Source organism: Cyprinus carpio, chromosome B8 (assembly GCF_018340385.1).
Source record: "Cyprinus carpio isolate SPL01 chromosome B8, ASM1834038v1, whole genome shotgun sequence".
NCBI classification, from domain to species: Eukaryota; Metazoa; Chordata; class Actinopteri; order Cypriniformes; family Cyprinidae; genus Cyprinus; species Cyprinus carpio.
Window position 1 is genome coordinate 9,900,253 of NC_056604.1, and position 26,292 is coordinate 9,926,544.

Consider the following 26,292-nt stretch of genomic DNA (forward strand, 5'->3'; position numbering starts at 1 on the left):
CTAAATAGGATACACTTCTGTTGCTTTGTTCGTTGTCATAATCAGCTCAATGAGTCCTGCAGGGTTTGTCCACCTGCTCAGATGATCCTCTATTGAATTTGTTTTCGGGGGGGGGGGGGGGGAATTTAAGTTATCACAGTGTCCACTTTAGCCTTATTTATTGCTCACCACCACCAAACTGCGTCCATCGCTAGAGTCTGTTTACATAAAACATCACATTGCCCAAAGATTTATGACTACTAAAATGGCCTTCCAAAGTCGGAGTGCCTTCCTAGGAATTTCTATCAGTTGGGCGGTTTTGGTTGACAGTTCCTATGGTTCCTTCCACAACACCATGTATTCATCAGCCACCCAGTAACGAATGGAGAGGGTGACCACACCGCAAAGGTTCCTCAATGGTGAATGTGTGGTGCAAGTTTCATTGCAGTTTGCTTTCCTTTGGTGTTCATGCCTTGGTTTTACAAGCAACAGCACTTCGGACTGTACAGAATTGGTGTGGTGGCCTGCATGCAATGGAGTGACAAAACCTAAAAGAGCAAGGTGACCTGACTCCTACCATTAGTGTAGGGTATGACGCCAACGGGCCTCTAGTTTAAATTCATATGTGTTTTCGTCTGTAATGTAATTCGGGCATAATTTGGTGGGAGGCATTTTCATAGCCAAATACAACTCAGTTTTGCGAAATTCATAGAAAAAAAAGTCTCAGTCCTTGGTTAGTATGTAAGTTTTGTGATAGAATGGTTTACTCTTGCTCTTAACTCTTTTAACTCTGCTTACTCAAAACGCAAAATCGAAGGGCACACTACGTGGACTTAGTCCAGGGACTCCCACGTGCTACCAGGCAGTCAGTGGAGGTATGATGGCCGGAAAGAGAACCACTGCTGTTACTGGAGGCTGGAGACATTGCTGAACACACATAGAAATATGATCCGTACTTGACACCAGAATAACAATGTAAATTAATATGGGTGGGGGGGGGGGTGTGTGTGGGGGGTGGTGGGTTTTTTTTCTTTTTTTTTTCTTTTTGGGTGGGAGGGGGGGGTGTGTGGTTGTGGGTGGGGGGTTGTTGGTGAGAGAAAGATATTGTTTCCCGTTGAGTTTTTTATGGGTGTGTCAGCTTTGTGCGGGGGGGAGGATGGGGGTGTGTTGGGGGGTGTTTTTTTTTTTTTTGTTTTGGGGGGGTGGGGGGGGGGTGGGGGGTTTTTTTGTGGGGTGGTGGGTCTAGGGGTGCGGGGTGGGGGGTGGTGGGGGGGGGGGGGGGGGGGGGGGGGGGTTGTGTTTTGTTTGTTTTTTTTTTTTTTTTTTTTTGGTGTTGTTGTGTGGGTGAGGGTGTAGGGTGGGGGGGGGGGTGGGATGTGTGGGGTGGGGGGGTGGGGGTAAGGGGGGGGAAGGGGGGTGGGAGGAGAGGGGGGGGTTTTGTTGGTTGAGGGTGGTGGGGGGGGGGGGGGGCGGTGTGTGTGTGGGGGGTTTGGTGTTGTGTGTTGGGTGTGGTGGTGGGGGGGGGGTGGGGGGGTGGGGGGGGGGGGGGGGGGGGGGGGGGGGGGGGGTGGGGGGGGGGGTTGGACATGTGCCGGTGTGGGTGGGTGTTGTTGTTTTAGATTTGTGGGTGTGGGTGTGTGTGGGGAGGGGGGGGGGGTAAGGTGCGACTCTGAACTGCCACGTGGTTTTTGTGCGGGGGGGGGGCCGGTTGGTGGGGGGGGGGGGAGGGGGGGGGGGGGGGGGGGGGCGAGTACAAAATATGGGAATTTCATCAGAGAGGCATGGTTTTGAAGTACAGGAAATAACTTTTGGCTATCCAATCAGGCTGCTGCTCGAAGAGGACTCTCTGATCCTGCTAAGCATCATTCAGAGTGACGACTTCAAAAACAGACACAGATACTTCATCGAGAAAGAGACCACACAAAACCAACATGAATTACAAAATAGATGCACCAACGATGAAATTATTGGTTTTAAAAAAAAACAAAAAACCTCTTAAGCAGTACATGTATTAAAAAGGGAAATTTTGCAATGCATTGCTTTGGTATAAAAAAAGAATCCTCGTTGTTTTATGTGCTTAAAAGGTTTCCATAAATATAGTATGCCTTCTAACTGTTTTTCAACTTTTGATAATAGTAGAAAATGTTTTCTTGGCCAGCAAATCTGCATATCAGATATGATTTCCTAAGGGTTACTGGTGACTGCACTGAGAGGAGCTGGAACGTAAGGACCTGCTGAAGAGTACAGGAAGAGTATTTAACTAGAAAAGTCATGTTTTTAAAAAATATTTAAAGCGGTGATTTAAAACTGAATCTTGTTCATCTCTGTAAGCGACACTACATGAAAGCAACATTACAGAAGCTGTTAGCATCCTGGGCTCTTTTAAAAGTGTTGCTCAGCAAAAGAAACTCTGTGCTCACGGGGGAATAGTGTCAAGCTGCACTTGGTACCAGGGCACATTTCCTAATAAGCACGCTTGACACAGTTCCAGCCCCACAACTGAGGGACCAGCAAAGAGGGCCATTGCCAGAGACGCCATTATATAAGACGCACTTAACACCTGGCACAGGTTGTGTGCTCGCTGAACCACGGTAGGCGGCACAGCAACTGGATGCTCAAGCAGAGAAATAGGAAATACCACTTGCCCTGAGCTACAGAGATTCTGGGTAATCTAAAAGAGTGGTTTATCTCACCTCTTTACCTAGAAACCAAACAACTAGAACGTTAGTATTGTTTAAACTGATGGAAAAGCAACCAGGCTTTCTTAATTTCCTATTTGATTTTGAGAAAAAAAAAAAAAATAGATTTACATTCATTTAAAGTAGGTGTAACGTATACTCCTTGATAAACCTATGTTCTTTTTCTGGAGGTATGTTTTGGGATGGATGTGGGTCACTCACCTCTGGGAAGACATTCACGCTACTCATGCAGCAGCAATGTTAATTGAAACAATATTATATTTTCATCTGTGTTCAATATCTCTTTACTACTTTAAAGGAATAGTTCAACCCAGAAAATGAAAATGAACTTGTGTGTGTAGTTCATCCAGAAACAGGTTTGGGAATTTTGATTACATCACTAGCATACCAGTAGATCCTCTGCAGTGAATGAGTGCCGTCAGAATGAGAGTCCAAACAGCTGATAAAAATATCATAATAATCCACATCACTCAAGTCCATCAATTAACATCTTATGAAGTGAAAAGCTGCATGTGTGTAATAAACAAATCCCTTATTAAAGCAATTTAAATTTAAACAGTCGCTTCTGGCCAAAATACAACTCCATATTCTAAAGTAACACTTCCCCCAGTGAAAGAAATGGTTTCAAGTTAAAAAACATCTTAATGCTAAATTTGTTTATTATGAACACAGCTTTTAGATTCACAAGAAGTTAATTGGACTGGATTCATGTGGATTATTTTGGACTGTTTGTTTCTGACGGCACCCATTCACTGCAGAGGATCCACTGGTGAGCAAGTAATGCAATATTTCTCCAAATCTATTTGAATCACAAAACAACCCTATTTATATCTTGGATGGCCTGAGGGTGAGTAAATTTTCATGTTTAGTATTTTATTACAATATTTTGCTAATCAGCTTGAAAATAAAGATGATGAAAACCCATAAAAAGTTCCAAATACAGAGAAAATGAAACCATATAACCCAGTCTAAAGTGGGCATTAAGGGGCAGTATTCGTATCACAGTGCTGTGCCGGGTTTGAGATGTGTGATCGGAATCTCCCCTGTGGAGTAGCTCCTACAGGCAGAGAGAGCATAGCTGAATACGTCCGCTTTCTACCGTGCAGACACTAAGTAAAATATCCCTCTGGGGCCATCTTAAATACAGGTTCTGTAGAGTGGCACAGAGCAAATGATGAACACAAAACAATGCGTGATTCTATAAAATGCCCTGTGAATCCCCTAAAAAGGAGGTACCACATACTCCCCAGTATTACACTGACGGGATTTAATTATGACGCGATAAGTAGAGCCAAAACTGCAAGAATGTAGCAGGTACTAAATCCAATTTTGCATATGCTGAAAGAGAGATTATTAATGCATTTACTCTTTTTTAAGGCAAGATAATTAATAGACAGAATTAATCAAGACCACAGGAATGCATGTACCCCAGGTTCGTTTAGTCATGTTATCCTATCCACAGACAACAGGGAAGCGAGACTCTGCAGAAATACAAAAGAAGTATTTTGGCTATTACATAAATTGTGGAGATCAAAAGTGCCTTTTTCTAATTAAATGCATTTTTTTTTTTTTCATTTTGAAATGAGTATTATCAGTATCTGAAACATAAGGGAATTTCTATGTCTTAGTATTTTTGTTTTTCTGTCCCATTTTGGCTTCCTTTTATGACTACAGTAATTGAAGCCATTGACTGATATCAGTACATTTTTAAATTGATCCAGTGAACATCCTAGCTGGAAAAACTGACTATCTGCAATAAAAGAAATCCAGATGGTCAGATCTGATTTAGTGGACTGAGAAAATCATACCTCTTCCCCATTTTTTTAAAATCCTAAAGCTTCTCTCTGTGGCTCTTTTTGGTCCAAGCATAATGTGGATTTTGAATGCATCTTTAAATTTGACTTAACTGGTTTTTGGCTCTAGCCATATACAAAATAGACTGAGGTAAGACTTAGTTCCGGTGCAATGCTAAACGCATCCAAAATCAGCCACCACAGCATGTCCATCTTCATACAGTAGAATATTATGACTGAAAAAGATATCATTGGATGAAAGGAGGTTTAAAACAAAGAGCTCAGAATGCCACATTTCATCCTGCTGCCTACCATGTAATAGGACGGTTTACACAAATGGACAGAGAAACACCATGATTACTGAACGAAGCATGTGATGATGATGATGATGATGATGATGATGATGATGATGGTGACTAACCTGTTGAGGTCTCTGTGAATGATTGGTTGGGTCTGATTGTGCAGATACTCCATGCCCTTGGCTACATCAATGGCAATGATGAGCTTGGACTGCAGATCGATGATTCTGGATGTAAAGACATCAAGTGAACACCTCCTCCTCACCGCTGATCAATACACAAACCCATCATTCCAACTCAAACAGATCAATGAGATGATGATCACCTTAAACTGCATATGGAGCACTAAGTAGAAATCAGAAGCTTAGTGGAATTGATGCAGGTCCTAAAAACAGATCCTAGATTGCTTCAGATTTCTTTCTCTTATAGTTACGTTCTAGTCAGGACTTTCAGTCTAGTCCAACTTTTTTGTAAATGGGCCTATTCATGACCTTAACGTTGAGTTCCACCAATTAGAAAAGTTGCTGTTACTGTGGAAATGGGAATTGCAACACTAACCACCCACTTTCATAAAACATTGCAATTCAACCCCCCCCCCACCCCCACCCCCAACACTCTCAATCAACACTCTCAATCAACACCCTAGAGCTGCATTATATATACATAATGTTTGTTATAAATTATACAATATACATTATACTTTTGTTTTTGGGTTGTTTTTAGTTATTAATTCGGTTTTTTTTTTTCATTGTAATGGTGGTTTTTTAATCATTCTAATATGATTATTTGGTGCTCAAGAAACATTTCTTATTATGATCGATGTTGAAAACAGTGCTGCTTAATATTTTTGAGGAAACATACATTTTTTAAGACTGTTTGATGAATCAGCAGCATTTATTTGAAATAGGAATCTTTTGTAATATTATAAATGAAAAATGCTATACATTTCTCTTGAACAGTAGTGTAAACACATACACATATAAACATAGTATTCTTAAAATAACCTCTTCTGCTCGTGTAACAATGAGAACAGTGATCCTCCGGCCACATATTGGGTTACAATGGCAAACTGACTGGGGTCGTCCAAACATGCTCCCACAAACTGGATCACACAGGGGTGGTTGAGACAACACAGAATGGACACCTCCCAACAGAACATACTTGTATCTGACTTTGAGCAGTATGTATTTGCGCGGTACCTGTGGAAAGGTTATGGCAGATCACTTTGTATACATGACGTGGACAATAAGGAAAATCTAGTAAAAAGCTCTTACCGTTTAACTGCAACTATCTTATTGCGGCACCTTCTTTTGTAGACCTTTCCAAAGGAGCCTATAGTTGCAGTGTTTTAGTGGATTAGGTTTTACTGGGGGACTAATATTTATCATTGAATTGACATATCTGATCCAATAATCTCCTTAAACTCCAGTTCAGAAAGTTGAAGGTGGAAATTTGATGGAAGACTTGCTCTCAGGAGAAGCACATCTGCCTTCTCTAAAGAGAAAAGAGAGTAAACAGTAGTTTGTTTGTTTGATACCTTCACATCAATCATTATATGAAATTCTAATCAGTTTATGTTGTTGACATATGCCCATGAGTCATGAAAGATTGGTTCACGTTATTTGAAATGTCTGTGACAGATACAAACTTAAAGGCTTAAACTGTAGCAATTACGCAGTGGGAGGATGTTTGGAGTTTCTGACTCACTGACTCTCAGAAGGTTTTGGTGACTGTGGGTAGCAGTATTTCAGCACATAAAAAGAGTATCATAGCAACAGTGATTCATGGAGTCAGCTAAGTGTGTGTGCTTTACCTTTAGTCATACTTTTGATCTTTCCCAGGGGAGAAGGAACAGAAACATAAGATCCATCTGCAACAGAAAACAACAACAAAATAATTCACAGCAGCAACAGATTTGTCCAACCAGCTAATTCACAGTACAAATCTGTCAGGCTACATGTGGAGAGTGTCTTATACCCCTCCTGGTTGAGAATATTCATTGCAGGGTGAACCATCCTGAGGTGGTTTGTAGTGTTTCAGCAGAGTAACAATGGCATCATGGCCTAAAATGAACATGCACACACATATATATAGTAAATATATAGTAAAATGTATATTTGTCAGTCACACATATCAAAAATCAAGGCTTTTACCTGTCATGTATAATTAGAAAATGTAAGAGATCAAGAACAGCATTCCTATTTTCTGTCATTTTAGACATTCTCTGACTTCATATATATATATATATATATATATATATATATATATATATTATATATATATATATATATGCATGTCTCTGTGTGTGTGTGAGTGTGTATTAAATGTGAGATAGATAGATCCATCTTACCTGTGAAAAGCTGTCTCACTGAAGATATGTTCTCCTTAGACAGACTCTCTGTGCCTGACAACTGAATAATTTCCTGCACCACTTCAAGCTTCCTTTTGTAGAGGCTCTGATGGGGAATATGAGACTCAAATCACAATACTTTAAAACTGCTCTCCAGTTTCAGATTATTTAATTCCACTTTAGCATTTGTTGAGTTTACTGCCACCTTGTGTTATGTGTGATTCATTTCTCAGGTGAACTCACAGGTAGAGATGTGTGTCACCATAGATGTTGACAGAGTGCAGCTGTATGTCAAAGGTGTCCTGCAGAAGTAAACGGACAACCTCTTGGTGTCCAAATCGAGAGCAGAAATGAAGGGAAACAGGTCCTCGTTGTCTTGAGCATTAACTGTATAGGAGGATAGGCTTTAAAAGAATAGTTCACCCAAAAATGTAAACATGCCGAAAATGTACTTACCCAGGTCTAGATCTAAGAGTAGATGAGATGTTTCTTCATCGGAACAGATGAAAAATTTATAAATACTCTTAATAGATGTCTCAAGCCGGAAGGGAACGGTTTAAAGTAAAAAAAAAAAAAAAAAAAAAAAAACCTGCAATGTGGCCAAAGTAAGCTGCAATGTGCAGAGGGGTGAAGAACACTCATCTTAGAATTTGACATAACCCTGGTTGGGGGGAAAACAGCAACCTTGAGGAAAAGGGGGGTGAGTATATTTTCCCAAATAAATCATTGAATTATAGCAGATAATTTTGCCTGTTTTAGCTCTCCCTCCCCCATGCAGCAGAGTGCAGCAGGGACGCCCCCCTCTGTGCGTAATTCAGATTTTTTTAAGCCATTTAGTGTATCAAAACAAAAAAACAGATCTTCCGTTTCTTTTTTTCCTCAGTTGTTTATAAATAGAAGTCCACAATTAGCCATTTTTAAACACTAAAAATGACACTACAAAAGAGGCTAACAAACTTAGTTCACCTGAAAACATCTTTGGTTTCCTTAAAATCTCCTCCTTCATTTTCAAGCTTCCTCCAGTCTTTTAAATTCAACAGCATAGTCTCACCACTTTTTTTTTTCCACCATCAAAAGAAAAACGTTGAATAAAGACCCAACAGGAATGATAATCCAATTTAAAAAAAAACAATCATTATCACTGCAGAAAAGACCGTAAATTCAAAAAGGGTTAAAAGACTGAAAAATTGTTATTAACTCAGCTGAATGAAAAAACCCGAACAAAATCAAAAGCCAAGAAAAATTTAAATGTTTACTGTCAGGTTTGAGGGGTCTTGATTTAATTCCCTAGTTTGGGTTTGGGTTTAAACTTTGTCCCCAAGTTGTTGGGGGAAATTTCCAGCAGTGGTAAAAAAATGTTTTGGCACAATAAGAAGGCCCGAAAGGGATCCGACCCTGAAAAAAACATCAGCCTGGGTGTGGAACGGTACAACAATGACATGCCCTCTCTAAGGATCTGTACGTTACAGGTGAACCCCACGGGATTTCTCTCTTCGACAAATTTTGCAAAAGACTCATTTATTTCTCTTTTTCGCTTCTAAAATTGGATGTGCCTAAAACAGATGACTCTGGTTTTATAAAGGAATTGTATACCAATCAAAACAGTAAGATTTTTTTTTTTAATTTTTTCTTTTAAAAAGGTGCATTCCATGTAGTAAAATTGAAAAAAAAAAAAAATAAAATAAAAAAAACTTACTGAAAAAAAAATTACAATTTCCACAAAAATATAAGAAATTTTTTTGAAAACGAAAAAATGGGGAAAAATTAAAAGAAATTTTCTATGAGGGTTTCGCCATGTTGGACTTCACAGCCTTATTGGTGTTTTGTGAAAATCTCCCGTAGATAAAAAATTTAAACATTGTAAAAGGGAAAACTCTGCACACACAAAAATTTTAAATTTATCCAACAAAAAATTTAAAAAATAAACATCCCGGAAAAAAAAAAACAAAAAAAAAATTTAACTGAAAACACTGATGCGGCGCAAATAGCCCCCGGGGCACGCACCAAATAGTGTTGTTACGCTTCGGCATCACGGTTGACTCCGCTTGTGCACTTTTCCTAATCTTCCCACCTCTCTCTCCTCCCCCCTCACTTTCCTTTATTTAAAAAAGGCAAAAAAAAACAAAAAAATAAACAAAAAAAAAAAAAAAAAAAAAGACTAGGGGTTTGGGACAACCCTTTTGAATTAGTGTCACGAATTATTGGATACAAATATAATTAGCAACATAAGTTTACTCACACCAATTTTCAAAGCCTAAAAGGGGAGTATTTTGGGCATGCAAGTCCTATCAACTCAAAGAGGGGAATCCGAAAACTTAAAAACGCTTTCCACCTGACATTAAAAAAATTTTTAATCAGCAACAATAAAAAGCTTGTGAAAAAAAAATGAAAGTGACGTGACATACAGCCAATTTATGGTGACCCTTAGTCAGAATTCGTGCTCTGCATTTAACCATCCAAAGTGCACACCACACACCGTGAACCCCACACCCGGAGCAGTGGGCAGCCATTTATGCTGCGGTGCCGGAGAGCAGTTGGGGGTTCAGTGCCTGCTCAAAGGCACCTCAGTCGTGGTTTTGCCGGTCCGAGACTCGAACCCACAACCTTGGGGTTTAGGAGTCAAATTCTTAACCATTGGCAATGACTTATAATCCAGACTGGCCCAGCCAGTGTGATGTGTGTTTTCAGGACACTGTTTCTTTTGGAAAACCGAAGCTCTTAATGGCAGCTGCAGCAACACAGGACTTTACTAATTGCCGTTTGGCTCTTTTATTCAGAAGGAGGGATTATTCCACCATACGCATTTTGCACTGTCTTTGGTATTTCTATAGTGTTTTATGGGCAATTTAAGATTTTATAAACATGGTCAACCCTGATTCATTTTGACAAGGTGGCTAATTTGTACAAACTCACTCATAAAATTTTTGGAATTTATTTTGTATGTATTTTACAAGGTGGCAAATTCGTAGGACTGAGCAGCAAACGCAAAGAAATAATTGATCATTTACACACACACACGATCAGACCGAATTTATTTAAAATTAAACCCCTAAGAATGTCTTCATAAAGTTCTTTCCCTAAATTTCGCATTTCCTCCGGTTCTTGTTCTGCAGAGTTTCTTGTAATGAGGTAAGTGTGGTTTTTTTTGGTAGTGTGAAATTGGTTCCACTATCCAGTGCCTTCAGCATCCCCAGTGACATCACAAATGAATCCTTTAGATTGGAGAACACTGGGAAAATGCAGGCGTTCCACAAACACACATAGATGTGTCTCCTGAGAACCTGACCTTCTCAGGAAAACAAACCCCAGAGCCCAACACAGTCCTCCAGTTTAAACCCTTTAAACAAACTCAGTGCTTTCATATGAGCAGGATGGATACACTTTCTTCAGATCATCTTCACACCAAAAACCACAGTCACAAAACCTGTTTTTCCATCCAGGTTTACAGACAAAGGTGTAGAAGGTGTCACTTGGCACTGTCAGATCGGTGCCATCCAGCAGCCGCTGAGATAGATCTACTTCCGACTTTAACTCTAGCATCCAGTCTGGAGTATTCCACAACACTGCCCTGGGACATGCTCACCACTGGGATGCAGGAGCTGTGCGACACGCAAACTCTAGTTTTCTCCGATGGCTCCAAGTCACACACACTGAAGGCGCAGAGAGCAGGCCGAGTTCTGCTCTGAGGACAGGGGGCAGCAGTGAAGGGAACAAGTATTCCTCTGTGGGTGCCGACATGATAAAATTGAGTTGTTCAACAGGATGACGGTTGAGTTGCCGTGCCTTTGAGATGATGGGAAAATCTTTCTGCGAATCTCAACGAGACCGTTTCCTTCTTTTTGACGTTGGCAGTGTTTTCCGTGTAATCCACAGTAGTCTTCGCCCCAGGGCTTGAAGAAAGTCCCATAAGCATCGTTCGCATGCAGGGGGTGATTTCAGGGAACAAGGCAGGGGGTCAGGGCAGCCCCGTAATCAAAATAGAATGCTGTCAGTGTAAACAAAACTCCTCTCTTCCCTTTTTCAACGCTTGCTTTAAAACCTTTTCGACGCTTGGTTTGGCAGAATTTAGAGCTTTGATTCCATACCAAAAATTCTGGCTTCCTGCAGGTTCGGAACAAAAACCCCATGGGGTACCAATAGAGAGAGGGGAGGGATGGGCAAAGGGGCAAAAACCGGACTATCAAAAACCACTTCTTTTGGGTCAAAACACTGTGAGTCTTATCTCGCACGGGGAAACCACACCCCCGGCTTTGGTGCGGGGAATCAAACTACATGAAATTTTGGCTCCACATTTGTAAAAAGGGGTTTCCCCCGGGGGAAACACGGGTTTTTTACCCGGGGCCCGGCACGGGGCAAACGTTGACTGAACCTCCGTTTTGTAAAAAAAAATGCATAGAAAAAATAAGTATTGAACAAAAGATACAAATTTAAAATACCAAGATTTCATTAAAAATTGCTGTTTTTTTGTTCATGCCTTACACCAGCAGCGTGACTATTAAGGCTCCCCACCCGGGTTTTACAAAAACCCTTAGACACGGAGCTCATCCAAACACTGGCCGAATTCGATAGAACCAAAAACTGAATATCCACATCCGGGCCTTTCAGCTTCCGTTACATTCAGGGTTGATTTTAAAAATTTTTTACTCTTTTTAACATCAAGGTTTTGGACCTAAATTTATTTTTTAAAAAAGGAAAATTAATTTACATTAAAAAACAAAAAAAACTAAAATATATATTTGTGTGTGTGTGTGGGGGGTTGTGTGGTGGGTTTTTTGGGTTTTTTAAAAATTATTTTATTATATATATAATATTAAAATTATATATAAATAAAAATAAAATAAAAATTTTTTGAAAGTAAAAGTGTCACAGGTATTTTTTCTTTTAGTTATTTTTACTTTTTTAATAATAAATGCGCCGGGGAGAAAGAATTTCTTTTAAAAACATGTAAAAACTTTCTGACCCAAACTTTTGAATAGTACATTACAGCTCATTAACAATAAACAAAATGCATGAATGAGGTTTGATGAATATTATATAGATTAATACAATACCTGCATGGATAAGGATGACTTTAAATCCTGACAGTGACTTGCCATATTTATCATGTAGACACTGCAGTGAATGTAAAGTTGATCCACCATTACCTGTATATTCAGATGAAGAAACATCTCTTAAAAATGTACATTAAATACAATTTTCAAATATATATTTTTATATATCTCACCAATCTTGCATCCTGGAGGATCTGCAAACACATGATATCTGATGCCGAGAGGCAGTTCTTTCCTCTCCAGTTTGTCAGTGATCTGAATTTCATAAGCAGACCTCTGGTCTTCATCCACTGCAGTGATGACCACGAGATCCCAGAATTCATCAGACTGAACTTCTTTACCTGTGGATGGGAAATAAACAACTTTTACTCCTTTTATAGTTATAGAAACCCTAACGAGCAGCAAATGTCAAGCAAGTGAATATTCTCAGCAACAAAAAGTATAGAAAATGTTTATTTGGACATGTAGTAAGTGACTGAACTATGTAGTAAATACCATGGCTCGTGATCGCTCAGCAGCAATCTCAGCACTCAACAAGTCAAGCAGCTGTAAAAGCAGAAAAGTTTAAAGACGTAACGGAAGCTTTACCTCTTATCTGTTTGAATTTTTCAAGTTTGTCCTTGGTGGATTTTTGCAGATGGATGTTAACGCGCTCTGCCATCATGAGAATCAGGAGTCTAAATCACGACAAGTATCTGACACTTTTTATACAACCACAAATATGAACCAACAACAGGACATCAGATAACAGATGTAAGGAAACATGTGCGACAATGATCAGTTATTTGGCGTTTGGCAAAAAAATTCTTAAAACCGTTTAGATTGACGTCCCGTAACCTTGTGTTCACATAAGTACTTCCGGGTTCCAGTCACGTGACAAAACAAACTCCTGGACGTGTGGTCTGTTAACATACATAATTACTCTTCATAGAGTAATATACATTAAACTGAATTAATTATTTATAATTTTTCAACCTACAGCCACACAAAGGCAGTATTCGCTTTATTGTGTAAAGTGGGTGTGAGTGGGTTTATAAGAAAATGTTTGGCGGAGCCTCTGTATTTCCAGCAAATTTGTTTGGGTCATAGCAACTTTTATCTTTGGAATCACTCGGCCAACACAAAGGAAGGCCACAAAAACAATGGTAAGTAGAACAAACAAAACGGCAGGACTGAGAATACCAGATTTTTTTTGTTTGTTTCAGTTTAGAAATATATGTCCAAATATATATTAGGATATTTACTATCAAATCATGTACTGTTGACAGTAGTCCTACTCAGTGATGTTTTTGTGATATATATATATTATAAAAACAATGTTTTCTTCAAAAAAAATGGAAGAGATGAATTTCACAAAGATGTGGAAACTGGTTTCTCTGGAGGGATACTGGGCCTATTTGGATAAACTGCTCTCAGTGTCTGATACTGGAGCATGGCTACTGGAAATCAGGAGAGGGGAGCAAAGCGCTGAAGGGACATTCTGATGGTCAGATTGAGCAGCTTGTTTTTAAAGAGTCGTGATTCAGATTGGATCTTGCAGGACAGAGCCCCACTGCGAATTTGCTTTCTGGCTGACAACTTTTCGATTCAGGATCGACGCATTTGGATGGAATGCACTCTGCTTGGTGAAGTCTGGATCTGAAAGGAAATCAGGTATTCATTTCATGTGTTGCCATGGAATATTTGATTTCGGCTTTTATGAGGACGAAATCACTATCAGTCGCTCTTTCATTCACAGATTGTCTCTACTCCCTGATGATTCGCGGTGGGAGTCATCTGAAAGAATGCAACCTTCTAATCTTACACGACAAAACATGTTCAAATTGGAACACTATAACGATTGTCTGGCGGTTTAAACCTGAAGCTTATTTGTACTCTCTATTGAACCCCGCCCTTCCCAAAGTTATAAAGAAGAGCTTACAGACACCGTCTGGTCAACAGTATATGGTCAGTGAAGGCCTTGGACAACTTTTGTTATCTCTCGGATGAGGAAACTATTCAAAACTGGTCTCTTTCCTTTCTATTCGATTCAAAGCCTATGAATCAACACTTTTGTGTCAGTTTGTACCCATCGTTAAACGTCGGTTAGTGCCTCCCATTAGTTATCTTGGTCTTTCTTGTGAGTTTGTTGTGTTTACTGCATGATGTCTAAGTGCAAAAACTAAATATATTTTGATGTTTTCTTTTTTTTCCTCAGGATTCATTTGAGACAGAGATGAAAGCGGGCATTAAAAATAATTTAGAGATAAACAGGCTTCCGGATGTTATTGCCATTACAATTATTAACAGCGCTGGGATTCGAGGTCAGTTTAATTAGGAACAAGCCTTGGTAAAGATCCTGCTTTTATTATATTTGGATATTGCTAGGCAATCGTTTGCTATTTGTATTTTATACATATAAAGTTACAAAACAGTTACTTTGATAAAGATATTATTGGGATGTTTGTTTTTAAGAAGATTTTTCATTGACAGGCTTTGCACAGTACAAGAAACCGATAACGTCTGAGAAACCATTCATTTCCATCGCCTTTGAGCACAGAAAATGACCAGGTACAATCCCAGTCTCAGAAAACCATGGAGGAAGACACAGATGACCACCCGCAACAAGTATGTACTATATTTGACTGATATATGTTACAATTCAGAGGTTTGGGTTCAGTAATTTTTTTACATGTTATATATTATCATTTATTTGATCAAAAAGACAATAAAAACAGTAAAATTGTGAAACATTATTACAATTTAAAATAATAAATATTGTCTATCTTAATATATTTTAAGATGTATTATGGCAAAGCTGAATTTTCAGCAGCCATTATTCCAGTCCTCAGTGTCACATGATCCTTCAGAAATCATTCTAATACGTTGATTTGACGTTCAAGAAACATTTCTTATTATTGTTGAAAACAGTGCTGCTTTTTTCAGGATTCTTTGATGAATAGAATGTTTAAAGAACATAATTTAATTTAAATAGAAATGTTTTGTAACAATATATACATCTTATATATATATATATCTATAATATATATATATATATATATATAATTATAATATATATATATAAAATCTAAAATATGAAAAAAATAGCATTTAGGTTATTTGAAATGCTCATGTACAGTATTCTAATATATAGTTATATGTTTCTCAGCCAAAGGAAAATGAAGAGAGAAATAAAGAGATCCAAAGACTTCATGTGAACCTTGATAAGCTGATGCAAACTGGCTATGCAGAGGTAATGTGACAGTTTAAAAATAAAACACTGTACACTCTAAAAAAATAATGTGTTGGCTCAAAAAAATAAATAATAATGTAACGTTTTGGATGAAATCTTTGTACGTCTAACCAAATTGTAAATGAAAATTATGTTCAACCAAAAAGTGCGTTGTGAGGAACAAGTCATTGCTACTTACATTCATGCGATCCTACTCTTCAGCATGAAATGTAATCGACCAAAAACCGATATAAAAACTACTTGAAAGTGCTTTTAAATGTCAAATATAATAGCATTAAGCAGTATGAGGGTCTTTCTCCTTAAAAAAAAAAAAAATACTTTCAATTTTGCTTACTCCCATTTTTTCTTATCTAGTCCTCTGCAAAGCCTGCTGGGAACTAGAACTCTACTGGCCAAAAAAATTACAAGACTTTTAAATTAAGTTTCTACAACTACATTTTTTAAGAGAGAATCAGTTAACACAGAAATTAGAATTTTAGTTCATAACATATTAAGGTTATATTAAAAGGCATTTATACTGTCCCAGCAAAAACTCATTAGAATAATATTTAGCAACTTGAGGTTTTAAATGGAATAAACTAGTTTTTTTTTTACTTGCCACAATGGCATGTAATAATTTTGGTAAAAAAGGTGCATTGCATTGAATTTTTTGCATTTTATAATTTTTAGGGTGTATTTAAATGTAGACTCTTCACTTAACGTTTGTCACTTTGCCACCCACGGTATACAGGAACTAGCTGCAAGTATAAAATCAAATGACCGTCAACAAGTAATTGAAAAGCACCATACAAACAACCCTCCTCAGTGCAGTCCAGAGTCTGAGAATCTAAGGCCCATCTAAAACACACTTGACCAAGGTACAAGCAGAAGTTTTTGACTTTAGTTAGCTCTCTGAGAGAACTGATTTGATTCACTGAATGCTTCTCTGTTCTGCTTAGATATCAGATGTGAATTTGTGATCTCTGTAATGAAGAAACTGAAGAAGGAACCTTTCGTGTTTTGGGACCTAAAAGCTTTGGTCCACCAGAGTGAGCCACTGTGTGATATGTTGTGGTCCCGTAAAGCTGCGGACAGGACGTGCGCGAGGGCCATCCAGCCATTTCTCTTCACTCAGAGGCCGGATCCACCAACGCGACCTCTTCTGCCATTATTGCAGGGGAAGTACGATTCTGATTGGTTTATGCCATGACAAAATCAGCCTCACCCCCTTCAAAGTCATTGAAAGAGTCCATCAAGCATTTGATAAAGCCAAAATGCAGAAACACCTTGCAGAGAAGGTAACTGAGCCGCCAGATTGACCGTGAAGTAGCCAAGGGTCACAGAGGACATCTTTAGAGAAGCTTACAGGACAGGAAGTTACGTCTGGCTTGCAGGAGCGGGAAAGGGTGGATATGGAGAAAAACTCTTACTCTACAGAGAGCCAAACTGGAGCAGGACATCCATCATGCACCGTCAGACAACATGCCCAGTTTTTGGAAGAGAAGAGGATGAGGATCAGAGAGCAAGAGATGGTTGCAGTTTCAGCCAACGCACAACTCTTTAGCGAGGGCCATGCTTAGATACCACACACATGGAAACGTGGTAACCAGCAATAAAATGCATGAATGTGTTTATCAAACTTTCGGTTAACAGAAAATGTTACATTATTGGTTGTTAGAACCCCTTTGTGGACAGTAGTTTACAACAAGAAGAAGAATATACGGCGCTATAGTATTTATCTACTAATTATATTACAGTACTTACCAGAAGATTGTCTGCAAAGATTATATTATAGGACATCTGCGTCCTCTTTTTCAAAATCCAACATATTGCATAACTGCGAATCCAAAAAAAAAAACTCCCCCTAATAAACAACCACCCCCATCCTTCAGGCACAAAGTATTAAGAAAACTAGTAGCCACCCCAACTTTACATAACAAGTAACTTCACATTACTATGGGTCAATATTACAACTCTTTTACATAAGAACTTAAGAAAGATTAACTGAAATGGCATGTTTTAGTAGGAGAACTGACTCAAAAATCAACAATATGTTTTCTAATTTCTCACCTCAACAGTTGTATGGTTATAAAACAGGAGGGACCTATAAAATGATCTTTAAATGACAAGGCAAGTTTAAGCTTGACGTTGAATAAAGATGAGCTTACACTAATTGCTACATGTAACAGTATTTATTTAAAAAGGTCCGTTGTCCAATGAGATCAGCAGTGTGAAAATCAAGGCATTGTTCTGGCCTTACATTAAAAAGGGATAGTCTAACATCCACCATAACTAGACTGAAAATCTACTGCACAACGTGATTGTCCCAGGAAGTACCACATATAATATTTTTCGACTTTGCCACCCATTTGAAGTTCATTAGTTTTATTTTGAGTAATTTGAGTCATTGAGAAGGACACAACAACACGCGATATACGGCTAGTCCCTGCTGGACGTGGAAGTCTGTAGAGGAGTTTTACAATAGTGCACATGATCCTAAATTCGTAGTCTTAAAAGGTGAAATATCTAAAAATTAAAAAAAAACGAGAAGTATTTAATCATTTTTAAAGAATTATTAAAAGGCAGAATCCAACCCAAAACATAATTTGATCATTAATCACTTTACCCCCATGATCCGTTCCAACCCCGTAAAAGCTTTCGTTCTCCTGTGTCCTCTACATCTCCACCGTAGGCTGGCATAATGCTCTGGCTGTATCAGACTTGCCAACAAGGATGTGCTGGTTCTAACGTGTAGTTTGCATACGCAGCCTAATAGGTGATATGGACGAGGACAAAGAGGAGACTGGTGACAAAGGGATAATATTGATATAAAGTCGTTCTTTTATTGTTTTCTGCGATACAAAATAGGATTCTGTCGACGATGTCATAATGTTACGGATTTGAAACCACTGCGCTGGCAGGCGGGGGACTATTCTGACAGAATGTCTTTTCATATTTTATGGACCTTGACAGTTGTATTTTTCTTAGCAGTCTTATGGGGACCAGTCACAAGCCGCCGGTTTTTCATCCAAATTATCTGAAAACCTGTATTCTGAAGACACGAAGCTTTTAGGGGGTTGGAACAACATGGGGTTAGAGTGATGTAATAATACAACATTCTCTATTTTGGGGTGGAGTATCCCTTTAATATTCATTCCAGGGTGACATTACAAAATAATTTCTGTATATATTTATATATTATATATACAGAGTTTAAAACACAAAAAAGAACTTCCCTGATAACCAATGCTAATGCACTTTTTATAATTCAAAAAAGTTACAAACTGCCACAGGGGGCGGTATCTAAGAGTGTAATAACATTGTTACCCTTTAGAGGTAACTAGTGTATAGTGATGTCCCTTTAGCTGGGAGTTTGTATCATAGGATCCACATTCCCGAGAAAGTGACAGTTCTGTGCCTTCTTATTTTCTGGAGTAGTGTATAGTTAGAAAATAAGCGTTTATTGTACCTAAAGTTCATGTATCTTAATATACTAAACTCAAATGTGAATGTCTGTCATCCATATATATCTGGGACCATAAACCATTTTTTAAGAAGCCAAAACCTAATTTCTGAAGAGAATAGATTTGCTCGAAATTCCGCTTTCTAACAAGGGTGGAGGTGGGCAGGGGAAGCAAGGTTGTCTTTATTAGCATCCAGAAAAAGCACTACATGAGGCAAGGTTGTCGTAGAAACTGGAGGAAAGGAAAGCCCAGCGATGTCAGGATGGAGATCTAGGCAGCACGCCAGGAGGTGGGCCCTGGTTGGTAGTAAGAAATCTGGACGAGAAATGAAATACCATAACGCAAGGTAAAACCAAATGCACTTAACCTTCAAGTACGTGAACCACCTACATGGCACAAGCACCTGGTCCACTCTAAGGCAGTTTTTTAAAACATGAGGTTATAAACAATGTTATTGGCTCTAATGTACATGCACATTATTTCAGTTGTAAAGAGCTGTAACATGTTAAAGCCGTGTTAATTCTATGAATATATTGACCCATTTCACTCATTCAGTATTAAGTGTCCATAGGGCTTTCTGTGTACTGTTATTACTTTAGTGAAAGAGTTTTCCTCTTCCCAGATACTGAAACCGCAGCACACAGCACCTCTCCTCTGTTGTAGTCTTCAGTGGGCCGAGGGTATGCAGGCCAGGTCACAGAGCGCACAGGCAATCAAAATGGGGTCTCTTAAAAGTTGACTAAAGATGTTATAATTATTTTGTTCTTGGAAAATACACAAGACACCACTTATAAAAGTTTTTGTAGAAGTTTTAAGATTTACCCAGACATCACAAGGGGCGGCCTCCTGGAGGCCAGGAGGATGAAGTCCTGGACTTTGCTCCTTAGTCAGTGATGGGGTGTTGGACAATCGAGTAGATGGTCGTCTTCATGTGAGTCAGTTATCACTTCACACTTCTCTGTATTATCGGCATATTGATTATGGTTAAGTTTAATAATCATAATGCGGTTCTATGTTAAATCAAGTCATTTGAAAACGGTGTGCGCTGATTAATTTTATTTATTGCGCCATTCTAGCACCCCATTTAGCCAAAGAACCTGTAAAGATATAAACTAAAAAAGACACGTTGTAAAAGTAAACATTTATTTAAATTTACCATTTGCAGTAAAAAAGTGGGAACCAACCCCCAAACGTGTGTCATTTATAGATTTAAATGGATTTTATGGATGATGGTCTGTTAAAAGTAATAGTTTTTTTTTTTTTTTTTTTCTTTAAGTTCTTTGATTACTGTTTCGCGTTCATATTCACCAAGGTTGCAATTATGTTAAACAAAAATACAGTACAACAAGCAAATATTTTGAAATATGACAACTATAACTGTTTGCTTTTTAATTGGGGTTTAATGTGAATACATTCTTGTGATGGGCCAAAGCTGAATTTACTCGCAAGTCTTACAGTGTCACATGATCTTAAACAAAAAACACCAAAACAAACAAAAAACATTATAATATCGGTGATTAGGTGCTCAAGAAATGATCAATGTGTGAAAACATGTGTACTTACTCTTTTTATATACTTTTTAATCTTTTTGTTGGAAATATGGTACTTTGCCTAAGGGATAATAGAAATCCCAAAAGAAGGGCATTATTTGAAATAGAAAATTAATAAAAAAATGTAAATACGATAAACTCCAAAGTTCTTATTATCACTAAAAATGGCGTGAAATGTCTGTGCTTATCATAATTCAATATTTCCTCCTTACTCATATATAAAATCCATTTGACTAATTGTAGTGGATGGTCCCATGCCTTCCTTCGCCTTAGAATCCGACCGTCAACAGAAACACAATGCTCGGCAAGCCACAGCCACATAGTCTCCCACCTAAAGCACACCATACGGTTCTCCTCCAGTGTGTATAAACTCCACGCATGGGCCACACATGTCGTTCAGCCTCATTAACTTCCCTCAAGGATCTACAACATTTTTAGAAGCTACAAGTCACACATGTAATCTCACAAAGACAAAATGGAAATTGAAGTGTACAAAACTTATCCAACCTTGTTTCTTCTATGAAGTTAAGACACAGTTTACTCCGGGGCAGCCAACATCTTCAGTGCCGAAACACCTTATTGTAAAAACTGAGCGGTACATGCTGCCAAGACATGGATTTAGTCCACATGGGTCCAACAGAGCATGTTGAGCAAATACACCATGAGATTTATTTAGCCCCTACCTAGAACAGGGTTATCCCACTTACCAATCGGTTTACCGTCAACCCTGGGTCCCAGGGAACCGAGAGCAGGAACCTCGCTTGTTTGCAGGATTATTTTATGTACTTCCTGGAAGAAGAGAGAGCATATCATGTGATCTAGTGTCCCATGCTGGTCTGCTATGCAAGGCATTTGTGAGCTGTTAAAGTTAAACTTTGAATATGACATGCAGCCAGAGCTTAACATATAGCCTACTCGTATCATAAGATTATGGCCATAACCTCGCCTACAGAATACTACCTGTCAAAGAGCGGATTTTTCGTTCTGCCTATGGCTTTCCTGAAAGCGTTCTTTTACCATCCTGAAAAGACAAGATACAGAGAGATAATCGATTTTTATTAAAATAATAAATATATCTTTTAATAACTCAGTATTAAGCAAAGCAGCCGTGCACATCCAGCATTCAGTTAGTTTCAAACCCTCATTGAAACTCCATCAACAAGTTAAGCTATTTTCCACCATGTGAGGGATTCCAGGCTGTTACATCGCTCACCACAGGACTCAGGCTCGTCTACCTGGCACGTGCATGGATTTGCCTGTCATCTGTCCAAGACCCACAAAGGTATGAAGAGAGTGTCTGAGTGTGTCGCAGGGGCTCTCACCCTGCTACGGACTCCGCACCAACTCCCACGCCATACTGAAATAGCCACACAACAAACTACCAGTTGTTCAGGTGTGCTCAAAGATTAAATCAGGCTTCATGATTCATGGACGTAAGTGATAAAACCAGACTTTTTACTGGTTATAATATAGAGTCTAACAATTACTGTTTTTAAAATCCTTAGTCTACATAGTAGTTGGTACTGATCCATACACGCCTATACTATAATCCAAGTAAAAACAAAGAGGATAAACAAATCTTATAGCATTAATAATATATAAAATGTTATAAATATTATATATATTTTTTTACTTTATATCTTTAACATATAACCGTTAAAAGTTTGGGTTTGGTCTCTTATGGCTCGCTCAGGCTGTTTTCTGTTTGAATATATTTCTAAAAACATAATTTATCCTGTGATGCAAAAGCAGGAATTTTCAGAGATCAGTACGGCAGTTGTTTTTTGTTTTTTGTGATTATTACTTCTCAGAATAGTAAGTTCAAAAGACCAGCATCTTTTTTAAGACTTTGTTTTCTTAAAATGTTATAAAAAGTCTTGACTGGTCATTGATCAAATTACATGTGTCCTGCTGAATAAAAGTAACCACTTCTTAAATTATTTTATAAAATAACAGAAACTCCTCAAACGTTGTTTGAAATGGTAAACCACTATACTGCCCCAGCCATACCAGAAGCCACAAAATTTTCTTAGCCTTGATAATGTACCTTTTCTTTGAAAAGCATTGTTTACATTTGCCTTCAAACCAGTCTGTCCTCCAATGTGGGACGGCCCACGAAAAGTGGAACACTGTCTATGCCTCCGCAGAGGTTGGCGGTGAGCATTTACCACAAACGCCTAGAAAGAATAAGATAATCGAGTATGACACACTGAAAACACCATTGATTTCTCTTGCGTATGCTTTAAATATTTTTTTTTTTACTCATCAGAGTTTGACTGTTAGCCTAAAATAGTGACCCTGTACACCTGGCAAGCCAGTATGGTGGTACATTCTCCATCCAGGCCATGCAACCGTTGTCCACCCCAAAACGTGCTGACCTGGTGATTACTCCTGGGGCGGGGAGCACCAAGCTCGACACTCTTCCTACCCGAGGTCCGCTCCTCTGCAGGCACGACGGCATCCTGGGTAATCCTAGACACTTCACATCAACCCTGACAAACAGATAGAGGCACCACTCTATCAGAGCTACTGCAATCTTCCGTCATTTTATATCGACACACTACTTCACAACCACACCATCAAACCACGTGATCCTTTGTCAGCGACAGGTGAAACGGGTTGAAGGTTTACTGCCACATATATATATGCTTAAATGAGTGTTGGCGGCCATGTTATAGAAGAGACACCCAAACCAAACCGAATGACACCCCTTCAAATCAAAAACTCCAAACACTCTTCTGATTCATGAACGCATTTCCTGTTGGAAAGTTGCTTCCTGAGACCTCTCTTCAAAGTCCTCTTGCAAGTAAAAACAAAACAACCTGGAGAAAGTATGCGCTGAGCAGTTGTCTCCCGCGCTCACCTGTATCGAGAGGGCCACGCACTGCTGAGAAGATCGTTAATTATCTCTGCATGAATCAGTCTCACCTCCTCCTGCTGCGCTCCGGCTGCGAGGCCCTGTACTCCATCTGCTCTGCCTGCCTGGTGCGTGGAATCACACCTGCATCTCAGCTGTCCCTGTGGCCAACCCAAACACTGCGCGTGATGACAATCTGCAACCTATAACAAGACCTGGAACAATCCCAAGAACTTTTTTCACACGATCTGATTCAAGGGTGTGAAAAACTTTTTTGACAAAAAATGTGTGTCTGATTAGTTTGACCGTGGTGTTTTTTTACCCTCCATCCTGCTCGGTACGTCGGGCCACAAAGAGTGGACGCGAAAGCGTGTGACAGACCTTCCACTGTCTGTCACTGAAGAGATCTTGCACACAGCTCCCCGAAATCCCCACCTGAGACAACAAGAATCCCACTTCATCAGCCGTCCTTCATGTAGAAAAGAAGGCATTAATCCGAAGCGCAGCTTATTAAAGGAGTGAACCATTTGCATTATCATAAGTTTCAAACAATATTTGCAGCATACCCTCAGTATGCAAAGAAAATATATTTCCTTATATTTTAAATCAATGAAATTTTAAATTATTTATTGTATATTGCACCAATATACACAATAAGACTATTGTGTTAATATTATTACAACTATATTGTAATAATACATTTAGCGAATTATTTATTTTCCATATATTGAAACATATATACGACAGATATATTACTTTATATCATAATATATGTAATTTTATATTCAGAAAACCAGAAGAGATAGATGTACATGCTAGATGAAAATATGGGTACTGTGCTGTGTGAGAGCTCGTGTAAATATTTGAATCACTGTATTGTGTATTCACATTTAATATGTGCAAACATGTATGTGCACATGTTGAGGATAAGGTATATTGTTGCTACAGTATATAGAGTCCAGTATATTTATAGATGTACAAATAAGCACTCAAATCCTATAGGTGATACGTATAATTTTCTACCCACCAAAAATGCTAAAACATCAAAAAAACGTCTTTAATCAATCACATACATATTTCATAGAGAATGTAGTACTAGGCAAACAAAAGAGACGTTAAGTGGTCCATCCATATGTGAAACAGTTATGAAAGTATCAAAATGTCGTTTCCTCTACACCCATTTAATTACTTGACGCTGTCGTCTTATTAGGTGATATCTCAAGGCTACCAGTGTACTAAACGTGCAACGTGCAGTTTTTTGTCTTGATTGCTATAATATTTTTTTGTCACTATTTCTATCAATATTCGTCATCACACTTTTACATCAGATATGCAATTTATTTTGAAAAATATAAGCAGTATAGTTGCCCACATATGGAACTAAATTATTAAATATTACAGTATATGTTCTAGTATAAACTCCCCAATTACTAAGAGGTTAACACCCACGTTACGGAGCAAGTGAAATGCCGAAGAAGTCTGTTTTTCGATGATTAGTCAATAACACAAATTCATGCATGTTTATAATTAAAAGTAGATGTTTTGCTTTCACATAATTAAAATTGCTTTGTTGCAAACTATCTACGACTAAATAGTAGCTAGATGCTCCTCCCACACACCTCCACTGCTGGTCATGTTAAACAGCTCAGGCGTTTGACTTTGCGCATGGTAATGTTCTACAACCTCGTCGCAGCCCCTCTAGAACACAACATCAGCATCATTATCTTATATAATAAACAAAAAACTTTTGTTGTCAATTTCAACATAACTAGTTCGCTGTATGTGGTGTCTCTCCATGGTGTTCCAAAGTGAATGTATTCACTGAGGGCTGGGATTGCACCCACAGCAAGCTCTGACTACACAGCTGCTGAACAAGGAAAGCAAAATATACATAATTATTTAGCAATGTTGTATGCACATACAAAGGCAGAAGCATGTCTACAAACCAGTGGTCATACTGCAAAGCCCAACACCACTTAACCCTCCATCCCCCTGCGCAAAGCAAGGACAACAGAACTGAGACTTCCATCCTACCAGGATGAAGTGAGAAAACAAACAAGTGCCTAGCAACTCAGGCTCCTGGTCTACAGACACCCATTAAGGGAAGCCCACTGGTAAAGCTGCTCACCCAACCCAACACCACTCTGCGCCTACCTCCCCGTGCTGCTACATCAGAGGTTTAACAGCCAACAACTTCCTCAAGCCTGAAATCGCTTTTCGCCATTTTAATTCCCTCTAATACAACATCCATGCACTCCACGAATAAAAACTCCAATGCCAACTGCTACTACAAGGCGTTTCGTGCGGCACCCTCGGAGGCATCGCCTGTGCAACTTACGTGCTCGTATTCTTCCCAGACCTAGGATGGAAATCTCAGTCCCAAACTGCACAGCACTCCCATCCATCTGCGATGTCTAAATGACAACTTAGTCTACAAAAGCCATATGGTGTGGAGGGTGTGTACATGAAAGAAACTGCATCTTCAGCCTCTGCAAAAAATCATACTCACCTACCAAGAGTACTTCTTCTAGTTTTTAACATTACGCTGGAATAGTTTTAACCATCCATCATTGACAGAGGTAAAAAAATACACAACAATCACAACAAAAATAATGTGGTCGTTGCATTCAAAACCGTACCAGACAGGCCACAGGCCACGTACGGCACGTCCCAAGTCAGCTTGAGCACCACGCCCTGCCGCGCCACCAATCCCGCGAGCCCCGGATCAACCACCGCTAGTTTCTATGCCACATGGCGACTGGCAGGCCACCCCTATTCTGCGCTGCATCTACTTCACCTGCCTCTCATTATTTGGTTCCTGATAACACTCCCTTCTCCCCCGTTTCCCTCAGAAATCAACCTGTCGCGGCTGCTTCCAGCGGCATGGGATCCCCTGGGCCCTCCTGACTGTTGCCATGACTACGGCTCTGCTTGGAATGCAACTTCACCATTGTTTAACGCCGCCATTTGCGTGCCATATGATTGGTGCCGATTAGCATGCCCCATTAGGATGTGCCGAGAATAGCATCTGTCGTGAAC

At 39.0% G+C, this 26,292-nt stretch overlaps 2 protein-coding genes and 1 pseudogene across 2 annotated transcripts; 1 reads left to right on the top strand and 2 right to left on the bottom strand.

Annotated features, from left to right (window-relative positions):
• Positions 1–4,650: 4,650 nt before the first annotated feature.
• On the bottom strand, positions 4,651–11,033 carry LOC109094079 (serine/threonine-protein kinase TNNI3K-like). Its single transcript, XM_042730409.1, has 7 exons — positions 10,947–11,033; positions 7,121–7,226; positions 6,584–6,640; positions 6,172–6,264; positions 6,045–6,102; positions 5,775–5,969; positions 4,651–4,997 (listed from the first exon to the last, which is right to left on the bottom strand). The coding sequence occupies exons 1-7, from the start codon at positions 11,031–11,033 to the stop codon at positions 4,829–4,831; spliced, it is 765 nt and encodes a 254-aa protein (XP_042586343.1). The 3' UTR covers positions 4,651–4,828.
• Positions 11,034–12,085: 1,052 nt separating this feature from the next.
• LOC122138121 (fucose-1-phosphate guanylyltransferase-like) lies at positions 12,086–12,860 on the bottom strand. Its single transcript, XM_042728957.1, has 3 exons — positions 12,760–12,860; positions 12,345–12,512; positions 12,086–12,264 (listed from the first exon to the last, which is right to left on the bottom strand). The coding sequence occupies exons 1-3, from the start codon at positions 12,833–12,835 to the stop codon at positions 12,101–12,103; spliced, it is 408 nt and encodes a 135-aa protein (XP_042584891.1). The 5' UTR covers positions 12,836–12,860; the 3' UTR covers positions 12,086–12,100.
• Positions 12,861–16,005: 3,145 nt separating this feature from the next.
• Positions 16,006–17,032, top strand: LOC122138326 (annotated as a pseudogene).
• Positions 17,033–26,292: the final 9,260 nt, after the last annotated feature.

Coding starts and splice junctions, on each gene's coding strand:
- LOC109094079 (XM_042730409.1), bottom strand. CDS start 11,033: ATGCTTATGGGACTTTCTTCAAGCCCTGGGGCGAAGACTACTGTGGAT. Junction 7,227..10,946: donor ACGTCAAAAAGAAGGAAACG/GTCTCGTTGAGA, acceptor ATTCCCCATCAG/AGCCTCTACAAAAGGAAGCT. Junction 6,265..6,583: donor GATCAAAAGTATGACTAAAG/GTAAAGCACACA, acceptor TTTTCTCTTTAG/AGAAGGCAGATGTGCTTCTC.
- LOC122138121 (XM_042728957.1), bottom strand. CDS start 12,835: ATGATGGCAGAGCGCGTTAACATCCATCTGCAAAAATCCACCAAGGAC. Junction 12,513..12,759: donor AAAATTCAAACAGATAAGAG/GTAAAGCTTCCG, acceptor TCCCATCCACAG/GTAAAGAAGTTCAGTCTGAT. Junction 12,265..12,344: donor TCCTCCAGGATGCAAGATTG/GTGAGATATATA, acceptor CTGAATATACAG/GTAATGGTGGATCAACTTTA.